This window comes from Odocoileus virginianus, chromosome 6 (assembly GCF_023699985.2).
Source record: "Odocoileus virginianus isolate 20LAN1187 ecotype Illinois chromosome 6, Ovbor_1.2, whole genome shotgun sequence".
NCBI lineage: Eukaryota > Metazoa > Chordata > Mammalia > Artiodactyla > Cervidae > Odocoileus > Odocoileus virginianus.
Genome location: NC_069679.1, coordinates 11757693 through 11780610, shown reverse-complemented (window position 1 = coordinate 11780610; position 22918 = coordinate 11757693). Strand labels below are relative to the sequence as shown.

Sequence of the window (22918 nt, the reverse complement as noted above, 5' to 3'; positions counted from 1 at the left end):
AGCAGTGGCCACAGGACTGGAAAATGTCAATTTCATTGCAATCCCAAAGAAAGGCAATGCCAAAGAGTGTTCAAATGACTGCAAAATTGCACTCATTTCACAAGCTACAAGGTAATGTTCAAAATCCTTTGAGCTAGGCTTCAACAGTACATGAGTCAAGAAATTCCAGATGCACAAGCTGTATTTTTCTAAATATAGGAACCAGAGATAAAATTTCCAGCATCACTGGATCATAGAAAAAGCAAGGGAATTCCAGAAAAACATCTATTTCTGCTTCACTGACTATGCTAAAGCCTTTGACTGTGTGGATCAAACAAACTGTGGAAAATTCTTAAAGAGATGGGAATATCAGATCACCTTACTTGCCTCCTGAGAAGCCTGTATGCAGGTCAAGAAGCAACAGTTAGAACTGGACATGGAACAATCGATAGGTTCAAAAATTGGGAAAGGAGTATGTCAAGGCTGTATATTGTCACCCTGCTTATTTAACTTATATGCAGAGTACATCATGTGAAATGTCAAGCTGGATGAAGCTCAAACTGGAATCAAGACTGCCAGGAGAAATATCAATAAGCTCAGATATGAAGATGACACCAGACTAATGGCAAAAAGTAAGAGAAACTGAAGAGGCCATCTCTTGATGAAAGTGAAAGAGGAGAGTGAAAAAGCTGGCTTAAAACTTGACATTTAAAAAACAAAGTTCATGGGATCCGGTCCCATCACGTCATGGCAAATACATGGGGGAAAATACAGGAAAGAGTGACAGACTTTGTTTTCTTGGGCTCCAAAGTCACTGTGGATGGTGACTGCAGTTATGAAATTAAAAGATGCTTGTCCTTGGAAGAAAAGCTATGACAAAACTTGACAGCGTATTAAAAAACAGAGATATCACTTTGCCAACAAAGGTCTATATAGTCAAAGTTATGGTTTTTCCAGTAGTCATGTACAGATGTGAGTTGGACCATAAGGAAGGCTGGGCACTGAAGAATTGATGCTTTCAAACTGTGGTGCTGGAGAAGATGTTGAGAGTCCCTTGGACTGCAAGGAGATCAAACCAGTCAATCCTAAAGGCAACCAACCCTCAATAATCACTGGGAGGACTGATGCTGAAGCTGAAGCTCTAATTCTTTGGCCACCTGATGTGAAGAGCTGACTCATTGGAAAAGACTCTGATGCTGGGAAAAATTGAAGACAGGAAGAGAAAGCACGACAAAGGATGAGATGGTTGGATGGCATCACTGATTCAACAGACATGAGTTTGAACAAACTCTAGGAGATACTGAAGGACAGGGAAGCCTGGCTTGCTGCAGTCCACAGGGTCACAAAGAGTTGGACACTACTTAGTGGCTGAACAACAACAACAACAACAAAATCTATGACAAAGGAGACAAGAATATACAACGGTGGGAAACACAGTCTCTTCAAAAAGACAACTATGTAAAAGAATGAAACCAGAACATTTTCTCACACCATACGCAAAAGTAAACTCAAAATGGATTAAAGACCTTTAAGACCGGGAATCATAAAACTCCTAAAAGAAAACAGGCAGAACACTCTTTGACACAAATGCTAGTAATATTTTTTGAATCTGTCTCCTAAGGCAAAAGAAACAAAAACAATAATAAACAAATGGGACCCAATTAAATATAAAAGCTTTTGCACAGCAAAGAAAACCATCAAGGAAACAAAACGACAACCGATTAAAAATATTTACAAATGATATGACCAATAAGGGATTAATATTCAAAGTATATTACTAGCTCATACAACTCAATATTAAGAAAACCAAAAGACCCAACTGAAAAATAGGCAGAAGACCTGAATAGACATTTCTCCAAAGTTTTTGAGCTTTAAATTTCACCTTTCACATTGCAATTCAATAATAATTCAATAACTGGAACTTCATCTTTTGTGAAGCAAGCAAAGAATGTCCAGTTTTAAAAGTCAGAAGACCATACAGGTAAAAACACTTGATGACTAAAGACTATACATGTAGTACAATTACTACTATTAACTAAGCAAACAGCTTAGAATAAGTCATTTAAATATTGTGGGTTTTCAAAAACCCTTTAAAAATGAGGTGATTAAACCATCTTCTTCAGCAGTAATAATGCAGGTCCTTCTGTTTTCATGGAAATCTAGTTTCTATCTTTATCAAGTTTGGAGAGTCAGTCATTTAAAAAATTCCAAGTATTTCACAAGGCATGTCTGATTTTTATTATAAGTAACTACAGGCCATTCAGGAAAACAATAGAGCAACGAAAAAAAGCTTGTTTAAAGTTGTGCAATTTTTAAAAGCATCTGATCTATTCCTTTCCTCTAAGTTGCCTCCTCTGCAGAACAAATGTATGCAGACAGCCTACTCAATTTGGTGCATCAAGTCAAATTTTTGTACAAAATATAGTTTACACAGGTAGAAGTCACAAAACAAAACAAAACAAAACATCATTACTCGGAAAATTGTGAAGAACCTTACCATATAACTCTTTGAAAGATGTTTCAATGTTTGAAAATGTCAATTGTGAAATATAATCTTTGAAAAATTCAAAAATAGTTAGACGGACCTGTGCTCTAATAGCTTACACATAATCTCAAACAATTGCATGCAATTAACTTTTAAAATACATAGACTTCACAGAACAGGAAATTCAGTAGAATAAGTGGAATAGATTAAAAGCACACCTGTGATGAGAAAAAGACCATCCCATCCACTGCGCATTTTAAAAGAATTAATTTTACAGAAGGCAAATTAAATGTCAATGAAAAGGAAAGAAGAAGACGAAAGAGCCTCTTGAGCGATGCAGCTACGTCCTGAGTGATGCTTAAGTGCCATAAACACAAGCCCCTGTTCATCACCTCTGGAAACTTCTTTCACTCCCATCTGCTCTTCTGTCTCACCGCTCCTCTGCCCATGTGGCATCAAGTAACACTGCCATGGGCTGGATTTCTCACACACCCCACTGGTCACTGGCTGTAGGAAGTTGTACTTGATTTTCTGAATCACCCTTCCACTGATTCTGGGTACTCACATCCTCCTCTGCCTCCTCTTCATCTTTTTTAGGGAATTACTGTGGGTCAGTTGGTGAAGAATCTGCCTGCAATGCGGAAGACCTGGATTCAATCTCTGGGTTGGGAAGATCCCTGGAGAAGTGAATGGCTACCCACTCCAGTATTCTGGCCTGGAGAATCCCACGGACTGTAAGGTCCATGGGGTCACAGAGAGTCGGACACAACTGAGCGACTTTCACTTTCACAGAATTTGTTTCCAGGAAGCTTGGAGATACTGACAAGCTCTCTGAGACAAAAGAAAGAGATTGAACATTTGTCAACTGCTAACAAGTGCCAGGGGCTCTGTGGGGTCCTGAATATTTGTTATCCTATGGATTCTCATGAATACTTAAGAGAGCAAGATTCTAGATGAAAACACTGGGACTCTGAGAGTAGCTTCCATTCAGACAGCTGGTGGATATTCTCCCAGGTTATCTATTTTAACTTCAGAAGGCACAGCTTAAAAACCACTTGGTTAGAACTAATTCGATTCAGGGCAAGTACTAAAAACTACGCCAAGCTCACAAAAAGTGGCATTGTTTGTTGGTGCATTTGAACACAATCACACTTAAAATAATCCCTTGAAGAACGTTTTCCATTCTAGGAACAGAATATTTATGAAGATTTGTTCTTTTAATAGTATGAAAGAAAGGCGACAAAAAGACTATTTTTTTTGCAAATAAAAATAATGCAACAAACTACTCACCGGGAACCTAGGCTTATTGCTACTTTGGTGGCTTCTGGGTTTGCCAGAGCAAATGTAACAGTTTTTCCACTTTAATTGGATTTATTTCCGAGTCCCATTTGCCATCCCTTCCTCCTCCCACCAATAAAACCAAAGGAAGCTAATTTTAGATGCATTTGCCCCGGTGGAGAAGGACAAGCTGCAGTATCTGGAACTCTCAGGTTTGGAGTTATCCTCTGGGGTGATCGTGGTATTTGAACTTTGTAAAATTCATGCTCTCTCAGTTGCTGCAGCCATTGACTACTGCCTGGTGAACCAGAACCGCTCATAGGTACTATTACTTGGTAGATGCTTGGAGACAGACTGCCAGGATTCGAATCCCAACTCCACCTCTTCCTTGCTGTGACTTTGTCAAACTATATAAATGCCCTGTGCCTGTCTTCTTGTGTATGAAATGGGGAGGGGAATAGCTCCTATCCCCCGGGGCTTTGAGAAGGTTCAATGAATTAATACCCGTAAAGCACCAACAATAATGTCTGGCACATAGTCTGTGCTATTTAAATTCCTGTTAGATAACTAATTAAAGAATTAAAATGTATATTGCTATTCATTAAATGATTTTTAAAAATTGCTTTCCTTATACTATTTTGTTAACTGATTAGTCCATGTTTACATGAATTAGAATTACTAAAAATTAACTTGCAGGACCTGATTTGCTTGGCATAAAACCAGACAGAAACCCAGAAGGAAGACTCAACAAATATCTCCATTTGTGGGAAGATGGGTTAAAAATGGTCTCCTAGTATTGATGATATTGCCACGAATGATCGTTGAGGGGCTCTGCAACTGTCCTGAAGATGCACACAGACTGTTGCCCCAGGCTGATGAAGCAGAAAGAAGAGAAAAATGGCTTTTGCCTTAGATCCCTGCAGAGCGAGAGTCTGGACAGATGATCGGCTGCCCCATCCCCCTGAAATTCCAACAGAAAAAGACCGGCGGATCTCTGGGCTTTTCAAAGATCTTCCCTCATTTCAGAGAAACAAAGTAGACCGTTCTCAACTTCACAACATTATTTCTCTTGGAAGAAACAAAGGCTGGTTTAAACATGTAGATATTAAACATTTCCTTCCAAGAAAGACCTTCTTACTTTCTCCATCTCATTCAAGGGGACACAAGGCGGCGCCTTGGCATTCTCCAGTGACACCTTCTATGTGTCCACGGACCTCCGGACACTGTCGTGCCACCATCATGGAAGGAATAAAGCATCTGAGAACGACAGATGGTTTTCTCCGGAAAAAAGCCAAGCTTACCCAAATAGTTGTTGCTCTTGTACATCTCGGTGATGTTGATCTTTGTGGCTCCTTGGGGAATCTCCACAACGCGGTGGTAGCCCAGGCTGGTGAGGGCATGCTTAAACACACCCGACACGACCTGGCAGCCTGTGTTGTCGCCTCCACACACCCCGCACTTGTCCACGACTTTGTCGGAGCCTAGGTAGTCATCACAGCCAATGCTCTGCAAAGAGGTGGAAAACAAGAGACTCTTGTAGCGTATGTCAGGAGCGTCCCAGGGGCGAAGGGGACAGGGGGCCACTGAGGATCTGTTGGTGGGTCTTGAACTGACTGTGTTCCTGCCCCATCCAGCTCCTGCAGATGAGTGAGTTCCTCCTGCCTTTCACTCTACAGAATTTTACTGAGCGCCTACTCTGGGCAAAGAACTTCTTTTCTAGGTATGTGTAAAATGTACATTGTAGTGGCGAGGTGGGGGTCACAGATAGTAAAATGAAAGTATTAGTTGCTCAGTCAGTCCAACTCCTTGCGCCCCATGGACTATATCCCACTAGGCTCCTCTGTCCATGGGACTCTCCAGGCAAGAATACTGGAGTGGGTTGTTACTTCCTTCTCTAGGGGATCTTCCCAACTCAGGGATCAGACTCGGGTCTCCTGCATTACAGGCAAATTCTTTACAGTCTGAGCCCCTGTAGTAAACAATAAGTAAAACAAGCACACCCAGTGGTAATAAATGATCAAGAGAAAAATAGCACAGGGAGAAGGAATAAGGAGGATGTGGGGTTGGACATTTATTTACACAGATTAGACACTGAAGTTGTCCTGAAAACCCATCCCCCACTGGAAGATTTTGGGACCACGATAAGCACCGCACCTAAAACTGGGGTCTGTCCCCACATCTTCTGTTCTAAATGGCAGACATACAAACACTTAGCCAAGAACCCCAAAAGTAGTGCTCTCAGGCCCTGGTTCTTAAGAAATTAAATCAAATTGGTTAAGATCTGGATCCCCGCTGGTCTCTGAAACATGGAGCAGTAGGACTTCTGCTTAGCTCTTCCAAAGCATTTTTCCCAGGGCAGAAGGAAGGGTACAGGAAAGCAAGTGACATAAACATCAGTAAACTTGATGATATGCATCTGAATAACAGGATACTCTCTGTAGAGGCAGTCTCCCATCAGGGTTTAAAGGAAATCTGACCTTCTTGCATTTCCTCCCTTGAAGAAACTTTCCATTATTCATCCCAAGATCTTTTTGCTTTATCTTTCTGCTCCCTATTCATGTATGTCTTAGGGCAATTAAATCTTAGGATAGAATGGAATGATTTTCACAGAATCCTTTTCCACCGCTGATTCCATAGGACTCACATTCATGTATCCTGAATTTAAAGTTAGGATGTGTGGTCTGCACAGAGAAGTTTCTGTCACAGTTCTGCGGGCAGACAGAAGTGAGCTGGTTGCAGTTTGGACAATGAAATATCAGGATGACAGTATTTATTTCACTGGGTTAAGGGCATTGGAAATGATACCTGAATTAGAAGGATACTCTGCAACTTGAGAGACATTCGCTGAATCACAGGCTTGTAATGGTTCTGGAATTCTAAGGGCAGTCATCAAACCCCCATCTCAGGGGCAAAGTGGTCAGCAAACCATTCAAAGTCCACCTTGGATTTTGTTAAATAATCCTGGGTGTGTTCATGTGGGTCCTACAGGTCCAATCTTACAGACAGAGTCAAATCAAAAGGTGTTCATTCTCCTCCAGCCCAATGCCAACTTCGTGTTTTGACTGACATCTCTCTGCAGGCACTGTACATCGGCATTATTACTTCCATATTCCTGCGTGCCCATTAGTCCCTCAACGATAACTGGTCTCTCTTCACAAATAGCTTCTCTGTAAAACATTATTTCTGACAATAACAGAACATCATCTCAGTATGCTCCTACACATCCCATTAACCTTTCAAAATGCCATGTTTCCTATGTATTTCTCCTCCCTCAAATAGTTCCTGCCCTCACCCCATGCACATTGTAGCAGAAAAATAAGGAAAATGCTTGCCGTGCGTGATTTCTACCCTGCACCCCTGCTCGGGGTTCTCCTTTGCTTTCAAACAAGCAAAAAAAAAAAAAAAAACAAACAAAAACCCACCATCAGAAAAAAGTTTGGGAAAGTAGATCCCACTTTGCTAAAGAAAGATGCTAACTGAATTAAGGAGGTGCCTCCGATGGGCACTGATGGGGAGATGGACAGAGAAGCTGGCAGCACTCACTCTCTGCCCTAGCAATATCTAACTTTCCTCCCTTCCCCCAACCATGATCCACTCTTGCTACCCCCGGACTCAACTTCTCCCAGATGGAGCTCATTCTCTTGGGGTACTCCAGATAAATTAAAGAATGGGTACCAAGACACAGAAGTAGGAAAAAACACTGAGGAATCAGGAAACATGCTCATAGACAGACATGGTTGAAGTGTAGGTTTGCTAGGAGGGATTGAAAGGATGCTGGAGAATTCAGCTGAGTTTAAGGATCTTGTTTGCCAGGGTGAAGAATCAGAATTTTATTCAATTGTATCAACAACCACTGGGTGTCTGAAGAAGGTGAGGGCCACCCTCAGATTTTGTTCAGACGATAACCTTGGCTGTAGTTAGGAGTGGGTCTTAGAGTGGGGAGAAGAGGCAGTCTAGTGAGTTCTTCTCTTGTCAATGGGGGGTATGGGCTATTTCGGGAATGAATGAGAGCTTTTGAAGATGGGGGCTGACACTGTATGAATCCTCAGCCCCTAGCCCAGTTAGAGTGGAACAATCACAAAGAAATTATACAGCTGTAGATTGCTTCAGACAACCTAGACACAGACAAAAAAGCATTCTATCTTGTAAATCAGACACTATATTAAAATGTTCTGCACAGTGCAATGGATCCCGCACCAGATTTCCTATACAGCACAGATACTCCTAATAAATCTAGACGTGGAAAGGGAGGCCTGCAGAAGTGTTTCCTGGGCTGGAGGTTGCCTTCAGAGAAGCATGTGGTGGCACAAGTGATGGCAAGAACTGAAGATAACATCCTGCCTTCTCAGAACCCATCTCTGGACTCTGGGTGCCCAGGGTTCACTCCTTAAAAGAGAAGACAGAAGAAGGGGTATGTGTGTGTGTGTGTGTGTGTGTGTGTGTGTGTGTGTGAACCTTCTTGAGGAGTGTCAAGGGGCTAACAGAGCACACTTCTAGGGTTCTAGTGGCCACTGAGGGTCTCTGAAAGACTGGATTGCCATGGAGGTGTTAAATGTCTTACATGCAGGTCACAAAGCAGGAAGGACAATCCCATAACATGAACTGGGTAGAGGTCATGCTTTTAAGATTTTTATTTTTAACACTGTGACCACCAGCAAATTACCTATCTGACAATTGTCCCTTCTCCTGCACAGGGCTATGATGAGTATATGATGATATATATAGAGAAAATTTGAACTTGGAGTCCAGGCAGGGCATGGCTAAGGAAGTGACCTTTGGGCTAGAATCTGAAAAACAATAAGAATCATTTATGGCAAGATCGAAACATGTAAAACACGCATTTTATCATCGATGTTGTTGAGTGACTGCACCAGGTGGGCCATCTGGGAAATGCCAGGCTGAATCTGACACATGTCCTGCCTATGGGAATTAGACTCTAACTTGGGGGATAAGACATACATGCAGAAAATGACATGCTAATAGGCAATGAGGAGTCCCTGCATCCTCTGTGTCATGCTGAGTCAGATCAACTCTCTTTTAGAAGGCTGATAATTACCAGTGGGGCAGATAAGTCTGGAGAATGTGGCAATACCCCAGTCTGAACTAGGGGAATAGTGATAGCAGGAAGAGGATTTCAGAGATGCTTAGGAAGCAAAATGGACTGGTCTTTGTGAGGAGGAAGGGAGCTCCATTTGTCCTCCTCCTTTTCTTCCCCCTCCTCCTCAATCTTGTCATACCTAATGTTTACAGTCTTTGTCATATTCCAGGTCCTCTGAATATACAGTTTTCTCATTTACTCTTAAAAGCAATCTATACTATTGCTGAAAAACTAGGAAAATAGGACTTAAGATACAGATTAGGTAACTGGCCCAAGGCCATTCTGCTAATAAGTGGTGGGGCTGGATCTGAAGCCAGAGCCCATCCTTATAACTATTGTGCAAAAACTGTCCCCCTCCAAAGGATCAGAGGTCATACTGAGGGTTCAAGCATTATTGAAGGAGTGGATGGTGGCAGTAACCTAGGTGTACAGGAATGAGTTCAAGGCACTGTAAGCACAGACAGTGAGAGCTTGGTCCAGGAGTGACTCTGGTATTCTCTTTCAACATTATGGAGTGAGTATCAAACACATCATGTGTCTCTCACACAGACTATTTTAACACTATACACACAGTAAGTGAATAAATATTTTGGCTCATCTTCCTATCATATTACCTTCTTATTGTTATAACTTTTCATTTTGAAATAGTTCTTAAGACTCACAAAAAGCTATAAAAACAGTACAGAGCATTTCAGTGACCCCATCACCCAGCCTCCCTTGAGAACAATATTGCACACTGTCAAAACCATGTATATCATGCATATCAGTATATTAACTCAAGAATAAACTTCATTTGGATTTTGGCATTTTTTAACCTGCACTTTTCCTTGGTGTATATGTCTACAAAATTTTATCACATGTCTAGACTTGTGAACTGGGTTACTTTAAAGCAGCTGGTGTTTTCCTCCAAAACATAGCCGGGTAAATTGATAAGAGGAGCTGACGTCATTTACCAGGAAAAGCAGTTTGCAGTGATGGAAAGAATGTTGTACTGGAAATCAGGCAACCTGAAGCACAGTTCTGGCTCAGTCCCTGACTCACATGTGATGCTGGATGGGTTGCTTCTCTCCGGGCTTGAGGCTGAAAACATTTCTACCATTATCCAGACCTACACGGGACAGTGCTCAAAAATGAATCTGAACTGAATTCTGTTTTTGCATATCAGAAGTCTGGTCAACTGGTCTCTGATGGGCATGACTTAATAGTGCTGGTCTATGCTTCTAATGGGCTTTCCTGGTGACTCAGAGATAATCTGCCTGCCAATGCAGGAGATGAGGGTTTGATCCCTGAGTTGGGAAGATCCCCTGGGGAAGGAAATGGCAACCCACTCTAGTATTCATGCCTGGGAAATCCCATAGACAGAGAAAACTGGCAGCTATAGTGCATGGGAGTCACAAAACAGCAACTGAGTGACCAAACACAACAACAGGTCTCTAAACTCTTTCAGAGGCACCACCACAGTGCCAGCAGTGGGCTCAGAAGGCAATACTGGAGTCTGCTAGAGTTAGGTCTTGATGCGTCTCCACTTACGAGTGCTGCATCAGTGGACGTGTCAATTAGCCATTCTGAGCCTCAGTTTATCTATGACTGAGGTGGCACCTCTTAGCACAGCTGGGAAGATTGGATGAAGTAAACACAGAAGACACGTAGCAGGATGCTGTGATAGGGTGGCTTCTCAGAAAACACTGGGTTTATCATTGTCTTTACAGACTTGGTTTTATCTGGAATCCATCCATTTTAAAGTAAATCCTATCACATGTAAGTGCTCAGACTCACTGCTATCTCTATAGCACTTCCTATTACTTGTCAGTTGTAGATATTCTCTTCTTCACGTGGAGAAATTCAGAGAAGTCTGAAGAGCTGAGAAAAGGCCAAGTTCACCAAAAACGTAAGGCACCTTATGTAGCTCCTCTGCATCCTTACTGCTCCAGTAATACCCAGTGGAAATGGACAGAACAAGCATCTGGTCCTTGGTCTATCTTTATTTCATCTCTTTTTCTTTTTTTCTGCTCATCACATGCTGTCATTCAAAAGAGATATTTCTAGTTGTTACAAAAGAGATTGGACAATCATCAGATATCCTTTTACTCTTCCAGTGATTTTTGCAACATGTTGTAGGAAAATTTTACATGTTGCAAGCCATCATAGGAGAAATTGCTCAAGAATTGCCCCCAATTGTGTGCCAAAATTAACCTAAATGAAATTTCCTGTGGGAAATGAGCAATCTGGATGACATTTTTGGTGGTGAATTTCACAGGGAGGAGGCCTCTGTACATCATGGCAGGGTAGGCTGGTGCCAGGCATGCAGATACTGGAGCTTTGGACTCCCTAATGGGAAGCAGATGTTTTTATGTGTGCTCAGTAAACACACCAGATAAGGTAACCTACACCCATTGGACAGATGACACCAACAGGTAAAACTAAGTGCCTTAATAACCATGTTGTCATAACAGTGTGGGAGAACAGTATTATTAAAATGGTTAGTCCTTAACACCAATGTACTTATATTTACGCTGAACTAATTCATGGAAATATATATGGATGCCAAAACTTCTATTCACGACATCCTGTTGAAAGAAATTCTTGGGCTTATGATAAATATCTCCTTTTTATGGTCAGGAATGTAGATCAACACCACCTTCCTGGAAAGTTATTTAGCAAAAAATACTGTTTGACCCAGGAATTCTTCTTCTTTTGTTTTGCTTTAAAATTTTATTTATTTATTTTTGGCTGTGCTGGTTCTTTGTTGCTGAGCAGACCTTTTCTAGTTGTGGTGTGTGGGCTTCTCATTGCAGTGGCTTTTCGTTTTGCGGAGCACGGGCTCGAGGGCGCTGCAGGCTCCAGTAGTTGCAACTCCTGGGCTCCAGAGCACAGGCTCAATAGCTGTGGTGCACAGCCTTAGCTGCTCCTTGGCCTGTGGGATCTTCCTGGATTAGGGATCGAACTCATGTCTCCTGCCCTGGCAGGTGGATTCTTTACCACTGAACCACCATGGAGGCCTCCAGGAATTCTTCTAGAAATTTACGCTAAGGAAATTATAAGAGGCCAACAATTTCTGTGTGAAGGATCTCTAATGAGATCCTTTTATTATTATTAATAAAAAAATGGAAACATCTTAAACATCCAACATAGGGAAATAGTTACACAATAGACAAAAGTTCTCTGAGAAATACTGGATGGATCTTTCCCCAGTTGTTTTCTCGTTAAAATCTTCCAGCACCTGTGCCTACAGAATTGACTCTCAATACAGTTCAGTAAATGTTTCCTGAGGAACCCATACCATGTGCCAGTACAGTGCTAGGCAGGAGAGACACGAAGGCAAAACCAACCTGGTTCCTACTAAAAACTTATGGTCCAAATCAGGGGTCTGCAAACTACTGCCCACTGACCAAATCTGGCCACCACCTGTTTTCATAAATAAAGATTTATTGGAACACAAACATGCCCATTAGTTACTGCTGGGGCTGCGTTTGTTTGCAACAGCAGGGCCGAGTCGTTGGGACAGAGATAGTGAAGTGGAGCGAGAGCCTGTGGTCCTTGTCCTCACGTCCTCAGCTTAACTGTTGTCTGTGGAAAACTTAAGCCAGGGACTAAGTTTAATCAGAGAAGCGAGAAAATGTGGCAGCAAAGGAAAACAGTCAGCGGGAAATAATAACTTCCTAGTCATTTAGCATAGCCAAGGACTTCCAGTTCCTTCTCAAGGGTGATAGATAATATTCTGAGCCATATCCTGTGAGCTGTCTTATAGATACTAAAACCCTCACAGGCGAAAGAAGTTAGCTACGTGATGACCAGATGTAGCCGTGAAATAAGCTGCCACAATCCCAAGAACTGGCCTCAAGAAATGGAAACAAACCGACCCTGGAACTGAAGATTAACTGTACTTAATCTAGGTGATGCTGGTCAGACCACTGATGACCAATTTCAAGATGACTGTCAGAACTGATTGTGCTATTTCTGCATGTAGCCCCCTCCCTCAACCTATAAAAGCTCTTTCCCACTGATTGTCAGTGTGGGGCAAACAACCTCTGGACAGGCATCTACCCTCCCATCCCTGGCCGCCAGCATCCAAAACAAAGCAAACTTTCCTTTCCACCAACCTGGCCTCTTTAATAGCTTTTGAGCAGCGAGCAGCCGGATCCTACTTTCAGATACAATAGTATGGCCCACAAAGCCTAAAATATTTGTTTTAGTGATTTATAGAGGAAAAAAAGAAAGCCAACCCCCGGTCTAAATCAAAAGGCAGACATGATGCCATCTTTCAATATGGTGTGTAAATGTTCAGAGGGAGGATGCAGAGCCCTGTACAGACAAGACAGAAGCTGAAGTTGATGGCTCCAATCTGCCCCTGACGGCCCTCATCCTGTATCACACGCCACTCACCTGACTCGTCTCAATGTGTCTCAACTGTAAGAGGCAAGGCCAAGAGTTATCTTCCACCTCCGTCATTTTCTTTTTCCCCCTTACAGTATGCAAAAAACGCATACTTTTCAAACAAAACCTCACGCAGAAACAGAGACTTTCAATATGTAAACTGAGAAAAGCAGAACTGTTCAGTAGAAGAGGGGCTGGAAGGGTTTGGAAGCCCCATGTCTTGTCATCCCGCTGGCTTTTCTTCCTCATGGCCAGGGTTTCTCAACTGCAGCTCTAGCGCCATTTTGCCCCAAATAGTTCTTGGTTGTGGGAACTGTCTTCTGCACTGTGGGATGATTAGTAGCAGCCCTGGTTTCTACCTACTGGATGCCAGTAGCCACCCCCTGCCTCAATACGACAAACAAAAATATCTGTGTGGGTGTGTAAACATGGGTGCTCAGCCATGTCCAACTCTTTACAAACCCATAGACAGTAGCCTGCCATGATCCTCAGTCCATGGAATTTTCCAAGCAATAATACTGCTTCTCCAGGGGATCTTCCCAACCCAGGGATTGAACCTGTGTCTCTTGCATTGGCATGTGGGTTCTCTACCATTTGAGCTACTGGGGTAGGCATTGCCAAATGTCCCCTTGGGAACAAAACCACCCCCAGTTGAGAAGCACTGCTCTAGTTTATTCCATAGCTCATGGGAGACCTAGGAGCACAGATACCCCAGAAAAAAGCTTTAAAACAGTGGCAATTTCATATAAGTACAAAACAGTCATCTGTAAATGTCAGAAGCTAATGAGCAAAGAATACGTAATTATCCAGTCTTAAAAAACACTTCCCCATTGCCATCAAGCTGCCTTCTAGAGCCCTTGAAGCTTGCCTTTTGGTTTAACTTCAACATGAGCACATATGGACTGGAAAGAGCACAGTGCCTGGTATACAGGAGGTGCATAGTAAGTGTCTGTTGAATGAAGGAGCAGTTTGGTTGAGGAACCAAGAGAATAAAGTTATAGGAACCAATTTGCTTCTTTAACTGAATCATCTTGAAGTCTCTTCTGGTGCTAAACTGTTTCTGGGGAAAAAAGGGGTACAGTCCTGATGTGAAAAAATTCTGCCATGTCTAACGGAGAAATGCGCTTCATGTAGACAAAATTAAACTGGAAACAAGAATCAGTGGGAACCAAACTAACAATGTCATTCATTGGAAGGGAAGAAATGGTGCATGGGATAAAAGGTATTCTGGCTTCCTTAATGAAGGCAATTGCGAAACTGGCAATCTGGCTTTAATCAAGCTTTTGGCTGCCCCTTTTCAGTACTTCATCTCATTTCATTAGAGAGGAGCACCTTACCATGTGACTCAACTAGAAGAAAATGTTGGCACCCTCCTAGGATAAAATTGGGTGAGAATCAACTACACCAATGTTTATAAATCTGAGGGATGAGATCCCGAGAGGGAGCATTTGATATGCAGTGAGAAAATTACCAACCCTTCTCCTCCTAGGGTCATCTTTCCCTGGAGACTGGGGGTATTTCAAACTCTAAAATTTCAAGGCTTCACTTTCACGATCTTCCTCCCTAATGGACTGAAATGAGGGGGCATGAATGCATTATGATAATGACAACTTCTCTGTTATATTAACAACAGTAAGGTGCCCATATTTTTTAACTGAATAGGAGAAACCTCCGAACTTCACTTTTAAAATGTAAGACTGACTGGTAACTGCTCTATTTAAAGAGAATTCTGTTTAATAGGGAACTCTGCTCAGTGTTATGTGGCAGCCTGGATGGGAGGGGAGTTTGAGGGAGAAAGGATTCATGTACAGGTATGGCCGAGTCACTCCACCGTGCACCTGAAACTATCACAACATCGTTAATTGGCTATACTCCAATATAAAATAAAAAGTTAAAAAAAGAGAGAATTCTGTTTAAAATATCTGGTCAGATTATATCTTAACTCTATAGGGCTGCCAAGGGGTCAGGACCAGGAAGTTTCTTGCAGAAGGGAGCAGAGAGACGCTGTCTACACTTTGAAGGGTGATGTTCTGGAAGCCAGATCACTAGCAAAGTCAACAGTGAGTTGGGCAGATGAACTGCGCTCCAGGATGGAGACTGCTTGCACGCTGGCCCGGTTTACATGGTCTCCTGGGTGCAGACAGCCCACATCCACCGGCGCAGGTCCAACCAGAAGGACCCGGAGGGACTGTGGTCCCTTCCAGGGACCAGAAGGCAATGAGGGAGGCTCTTGCTTGTCCTTGTCATTTCCCATAATTCACAGTCTGTCTCTAGACCTGCCTGTTTGCATTTTTCTCCACAAGATGGCACCTATAAGCCTTGGTAAAAGGGTATTCGCATAAGCAATAGTTTATGGACAAGGGCCTGGTGCACTGGGAAGACCCAGAGGGATCGGGTGGAGAGGGAGGTGGGAGAGGGGGACCGGGATGGGGAATACATGTAAATCCATGGCTAATTCATTTCAGTGTATGACAAAAACCACTGCAATGATGTAAAGTAATTAGCCTCCAACTAATAAAAATAAATGGGAAAAAAAAAAGAAAAAAAAAACATGAAAAGGAGTGATAGTCTAGGAACACAAGAAGAGGAGATTCAGAAACATGAAAAGGACTGATAGTCTAGGAACACAAGAAGGGGAGATTCAGAAATTCAGGGTGACTGCTTATTTCTCATGCCCTTATGTGCAAGTTTCTGCCATGTTGTTAAGATGTGATGTTCACGTCTCAAAATGTTTCCGTGGAGCATTTAAAAATGTGGGTGGAATATTCAGGCTTTCTATTTCCAGAATGTTCAAGAAAATGCTTAAAAATCTATGTGAGTTAAGCTTTGGGGGTTAATGGGCTTTTCTGCTGTCACTGAGGGATCTCTTCGGGGATGACCGAGAGAACTGGTGGGTTGGGAGGGTGGAGGGGTGGAGGGTGGGTGAGTGGGAGGAGATTAGAAGGAAAGACTGGCTGCTAAAGCGCGGGGGGCTCAATCCTAAGACTCCAGACTGGGGGAAGGCCACACTGAAATGTTGTTTTCAGAAGATGCTTGGCGCCCACAGACAATGGGTTAGACATGGAAGAGGCTAGAGGTTGAGAAGCACATCAGGATGGACACAGGGATGGAGGCCCGGACCAGAGAGACGGAATTAGAATGGAGGGCAAGGGCACAGTGATGTGAGGCTGAAGAAGCAACTAATGGATTGAAGAAGGATGGTCTACGGAAGGTAAAGACTGGGAGACCCGTGGCTTTGGAACCTGGAAGAATACTACAGAAGTTTTCCTAGAAAATCAGGTCTTTGATGACATCATCTTAGCGCGAGGGTCTGAGTGTACATCTTGGTCATCATTAATTCATTCATTAAATTTAGTTATATAAATTCTCTTTCTTTCACTGGAACTTTCCTCTAGGACACTAAACATTCTTATTTCAGCTTTTTGGATGGAAATCCTTTCAAATCTTATTTATCACTCCTCTGTTTTGATTTTCTTTTTAAAAATAAAGAATAGTAAGTACTATTGGATCTTCACTACCCTATTACTTCAGAAAGGGTGGTCCATGAACTAGCAGCATAGGCATCATCTGAGAGCTCCTTAGAAACCTCGGGCCCCATCATGGGCTTCATGAATTAGGGTCTAGATTTGAGCAGCATCCTTGGGTGAGTTCTGTGCCATCCAAGATCACTTCCAGGTCACTTTTTGTTTACTTCAAGTCCTTTATACTTTTCTCAAGTTGCACAACAAACTCTCCCATCCAGTCAAAATAATGACAACGCAACCATATCACCTTCTTGGTTAAAAATTTAAAAAAAGAAATAATGCCTTTGGAAAGTTTTTCTCTGTGATATTTTTAACAGGGACAGGGACAGAGGAGAGACATCACATCCATAAACACAGTCTCTTGAGAATCTCAGTGCTGGACAGTAGGGAACGTTTCTGGGAGCCCCAGTCCCTTGCTTCATGGATGATGAACCAAGTTTGGGGAGGGAAGTGATTTCTCCAGGGTGGCAGAGAGAGGACTTCCTTGCCAGAGTCTCTTTTTTTATACTATGATGTCCCCCTCCTCTTTCCAAGGCTGGGATTTACTGTTTCCTCACTCAAATGGTCTATGTTCTTTTCTTTCTCCTTATGTCCCCATAATCACATGAAAAAAGTTTTCATCTACTAGGCAGAAGAGCAACTCCTTTTGGAAAGCAAACTGTCTCTGTGAAAATATTTGGATAAACTGCGTGGGCTGGGAGATGGGACCTTGAGGTCTGGGGGTCAGCAGAAACCAAGGCACCAGGAGAGAATGGTGAAACTAAGATAGGGCTAAACAGTAGAAGAGCCTGGCTTTGCTTCCAGAGCTGGAAATAGAAAAGAGAGAGAATGATCAGGAGGAGAGAAGCTAGGAGATTATAGAGGGTCAATGAGAAGCCCTGAGTGGTTGGGAGGACTGTTAATACTGACCTTGAATTTGAAGTTTACTTGTGATTTAAACTCTCTCTGTTCCCAGACTTCCCAAGTCTTCACTGAAACTCTGCATTTACATTATGCCTATTCCCCTGCCTTTCATATTCCTGGTTTAGGTTCCTTTAACTCCTTTTCATTTCCACAATCTGGAGTAAAAATTTCTCTTCTATATTCCCACATCTTCAAAAGTCTTTTCTAACAGTGGCGTTAAAAAAGAGTTTCTCAAATCTGTTATGAAGTTTAAATGAGAATATGCAGATGGAGGCACGCAGTTCAGAACTGGTTTGGACTTGGGGCTAGAAAAATGTTCTTACCTTCCTTCTTGAGGCTGCACCTGCCTCCCTTCAGTGACCTGTTCCTGGGCATGGCCAAGGGACTTCATATTCTCACATCAGGCTTACACATTCTACTCTAAGAGAGGAGGTTGGTCTGTTTGCACTGTCCACAGAAACCTCACTTCTATTTACACATGATTCTCAAGTGGTGCTCCAAGCCAGGTTGTAACAGGAAAACTCCTGTGATCTATTTGCATTTCAATCACATTCTGGGACAATGGTATCAAGAATTCCAGAGATTTTTTTCTTATAACTTTGTTACCTCTCTATTTTTGAAGAAAAAAGTATGGGTTCATTTGTTTTGTGTTTCCTCGTTTGCCTTAGAGACCAGTAATAGAAACCCTCAGAAGTTGTGAAGGGATCATTTTGGACTTTCCAGATAGCCCTAGTGGTAAAGAACGTGCCTGCCAATGCAGGATATGTAAGAGATTCGGGTTTGATCCCTGGGTCGGGAAGATCTCCTGGAGGAGGGCATGGCAACCCTCTCCAGTATTCTTGCCTGGAGAATCCCATGGATAGATGAGCCTGTCAGGCTGAAGTCCATAGGGTCACAAAAAGTTGGACACAATTGAAACAACTGAACACGCATGCACACATGTTCATTTTAGGAAAAGAGCAAGGGAGGCTGTGGATGGAGCTCATAGCTCGGGCATGTTGATGCTCAGTGAAATTCTGAGTGCAAGGAACTTCTTTTCTAGGTATTACATGCACTGTCTTAGATAGGGATTCAAGCAACACGAAGCCCCACATGTCTGTCTGACAGCTGTCATGGGTAGAGAAGTGGCTGTGTGCTAGGCACCTAACATGTTATCCTGTTTAATTTTCTTGACTGTCCCTACTTTATCAAAGCTCACAGAAGGTAAGTAATGTGTAATATACAGGTGGTGATGGTGGGTTTGAATGAAGGGACTTTTGGTTCTTTTGCCTTTTTGACCTGCATAGTCCCTTAGCCCAGAGGAACTCTTTTTACATTAAAAACTGAACCCGGGACTTCCCTGGTAGTTCAGTGGTTAAGAATCTGCCTTGCAATGCAGGGGACACAAGTTCCATCCCTGATCAGGGAACTAAGATCCCACATCCCACAGAGCAACTACTGAGCCCATGCTCCCAGCCAGAGAGTCTGTACACCACATCGAAAGGGTCCCCATGATGCAATGACGTTCCCAAGCGCTGCAACTAAGACCCAAAGCAGCCCAATAACTAACTAACTAACTAAATATTTAAAAATGTAAGAAAAACAGAGCCTGGTGGATGGCCGACCAAGGGTTACATGTATCGAGGGCTAGACTATCCAAGAAATCAGATAAGGTTAATGTCTTAATAACTGAGCGACTAAGCACAGCACAGTCCTTCTATGGCTAGGACTGCTCTCTGGCTTTCCCTAAGCTGCTTCCACAGGGGTGCTCAGTGCAGTCTGAGGCCTCCCTCAGACTGAATAGTTTCAGCACCTCCTATAGCTTCTCTTTGTTCTTTGTTCCCCACAAAGTCCCCTGATGTCTCTCTCCCCTCACACAGCACTCATTCTCCTAAGGGAAGGGACATCTCTATCACTACCCTTCCTTTCATAATAAATTCCTAAAGTTCAAGCTTTTTCACTGACATTGTAACTAATTTTCTCAGTTGTCCTGCTGGGAAAGGAAACTGTTGGTCCACCAAGCTAGGAAATATTTATGACTCAAGGAAAAACATCATTCCATGGGGGAGATCATTACCTGATCCAAGAGATTGCTCTTTAGGGCAAGATAGCCAATCAAGATAATTCCTTCTTCTCACCATAGATGCATCCAGTGTGACTATTTATTTCATTAAGAAATAAAGACATCGTGTTCCATGCATGCTCAGAAGGAAGAAATCTGGCTGAAATATTTAAACACGAAGGCTCCTTCACACTTCTTTTGAAGGCTGGCTAAGAACAGGGTTATCTGTCAAACTCAATGTGTTCCATAACAGTAATTCAGGTGGCAGCCAGATGAATAATCCTCCTGCTTGCAGAGAATGTCCTTTCTTCTGCAACTTGAAACCAGAAGGTACGGCCATGGGAGATAGGATCCCCCCACATGGCTTCCAAGTGACTGTATTAAGAATATGCTGTTGTGTACATAAATACTTAGGACATGCAAACCAGTTGGATAAACACTGGTTCATCTTCTTTGGTGGAAGCTTGAAATTCTTAATTTTCACCAGTCCCTTCTTTAAACTGATCATATTTATGAGCTTTTAAATCATACCCCCCAGATGTATAACCATAAGAAAGGCTAATGTGGTTTCAGGTAATCTATCTTGCATGTGGCTGTGAAATTTATCTTCCCCAAAATACTGCTGTCATCATGTCATTCCTCTGGCTCAAAAGGCTTCCTGATGTCAGCTGTCACTTAAACAAGCTGATTATTTCCTCCTAGGCATTAAGCCTGTATTTGAGTTCCTGATTCCAGGTGGAAAGGAGTGCCTGGGGCTATAGCAGTTCAAGAATAAGTTTTACCCCAGGTGTGGATAACTGAGGGAGAGTAGAAATTTTGAAAATGATCCAGCATCATTACACGCTGACAGCAAAAACACTTTGTTAAAGTGATAGTACATATTAATTTTTGTTGTCGTCATCGTTTAGTCGCTAAGTTGCATCTGACCTTTTGTGAATCCATGGACTGTAGCCCACTAGGCTCCTCTGTCCATGGGGTTTTCCAGGCAAGAATAATGGAGTGGGTTGCCATTTCCTTCTCTAGGGGATCTTCCTCAGGGATGGACAAACACCTCCCACCCCACCCCATCTCCTGCATTGGCAGTGGGATTCTTTGATTCTTTATCACTGAATCACCAGGAAAGTCCATATATTAATTAGCTATGCTAATCTAATTCTATTCTAATTTGTTGGGTTGATTTCATGATGCTAAAAGGGAGACAAAGTTTATAAAAAGTATCTGACACAGGGGAGGAACTCAATACATATTGTGTTTTATTTAAAGTCAAGTTAAAGATAACTGAGAGGGCAAATTTAGAGAAATGCAAACAAATGATATTCATTCCTAGCTTAAACAATAGCTGCTCTGGAATGTTATTTAGCTAAAAGAACAGCCGGATTGTGTATACTTTAAGGAATGTGGAATGGCAGCAAATATGGAAGTAAAAAGAAAAGCATTTTTCTGGCAGAGTAAAAGAAACCTAGTTAAAAGAGAGGCAGAGCCAAAGTAAAAAAAAAAAAAAAAAGAGAGTCAAAAATTCAATTTTGACAATTTGATAGACTCTCTGGACCCTAAAAGAAAGGCATGTTCTCATTATTCAGAGAATTCTACAGAGGTGCTAATGGATGCCAAGAAAAGCAATAGAAAGAAAGGAAACAGGCATTTGTTGAGAATCTACTAAGGTGACAATATTTACTACCATTTTAATAGGGGAGGAAAGAGGTCATATAATTAAGAGCACCTGAGCTTCCCATGTGGCTCAGTGGTAAAGAATAGGCCTGCAATGCAGGAGACGCTGGTTCAATCTCCAGGTCAGGAAGATCCCCTGGAGAAGGAAATGGCAACCCACTCTAGTATTCCTGTCTGGGAAATTCCATGGACAGAGGAGCCCAGCAGGCTACAGTTCATGGGGTTGTAAAAGATTCGGAACTTCTAGATGTTCAAGCTGGTTTTAGAAAAGGCACCGGAACCAGAAATCAAATTGCCAACATCCGCTGGATCATCAAAAAAGCAAGAGAGTTCCAGAAAAACATCTATTTCTGCTTTATTGACTATGCCAAAGCCTTTGACTGTGTGGATCACAATAAACTAGAAAATTCTGAAAGAGATAGGAATACCAGTCCACCTGACCTGCCTCTTGAGAAACCTATATGCAGGTCGGGAAGCAATAGTTAGAACTGGACATGGAAAAACAGACTAGCTCCAAATAGGAAAAGGAGTATGTCAAGGCTGTATATTGTCACCCTGCTTATTTAACTTATATGCAGAGTACATCATGAGAAATGCTGGGCTGGAGGAAGCACAAGCTGGAATCAAGATTGCCAGGAGAAATATCAATAACTTCAGATATGCAGATGACACCACCCTTATGGCAGAAAGTGAAGAGGAACTAAAAAGCCTCTTGATGAAAGTGAAAGAAGAGAGTGAAAAAGTTGGCTTAAAGCTCAACATTCAGAAAACTAAGATCATGGCATCCGGGGCCATCACTTCATGGCAGATAGATGGGGAAACAGGGGAAACAGTGGCTGAATTTATTTTTCTGGGCTCCAGAGTCACTGCAGATGGTGATTGCAGCAATGAAATTAAAAGACACTTACTCCTTGGAAGGAAGGTTATAACCAACCTAGACAGCATATTAAAAAGCAGAGACATTACTTTGTCCACAAAGGTCCATCTAGTCAAGGCTATGGTTTTTCCAGTGGTCATGTATGGATGTGAGAGTTGGACTATAAAGAAAGCTGAGCATCAAAGAATTGATGCTTTTGAACTGTGGTGTTGGAGAAGACTCTTGAGAGTCCCTTGGACTGCAAGGAGATCCAACCAGTCCATCCTAAAGGAGATTAGTCTTGGGTGTTCATTGGAAGGACTGATGTTGAAGCTGAAACTCCAATACTTCACATCCACCTGATGCGAAGAGCTGACTCATTGGAAAAAACCCTGATGCTGGGAAAGATTGAGGGCAGGAGGAGAAGGGGATGACAGAGGATGAGATGGTTGGATGAGATGGCATCACCATCATGGTGGACTCCGGGAGTTGGTAATGGACAGGGAGGCCTGGCATGCTGCGGTTCATGGGGTCGCAAAGAGTCGGACACGACTGAGTGACTGAACTGAACTGAAAAGATTTGGACTTGATTTTGTGACTAAATAACAACAAACTATGAACCCACAACTATCTAGCTCAAACACTTCGAAGTAGAGTGGTAGAGTAGGGGTCAAACATGCAAGGCGAACCGTCTCTGAGACAGTGAATCCGG

The 22918-nt window shown here is 42.5% G+C and overlaps 1 protein-coding gene across 2 annotated transcripts in view; it reads right to left on the bottom strand.

The window, feature by feature from the left end:
• Positions 1–22918, bottom strand: part of THSD4 (thrombospondin type 1 domain containing 4) — a 624907-nt gene that overhangs the window by 96896 nt on the left and 505093 nt on the right. For both annotated transcript variants that reach the window (XM_070468752.1, XM_070468753.1), the window contains one exon: positions 5044–5248. In XM_070468752.1, the coding sequence (XP_070324853.1) occupies positions 5044–5248 (205 nt within the window). The remainder of the gene's footprint in view (positions 1–5043; positions 5249–22918) is intronic.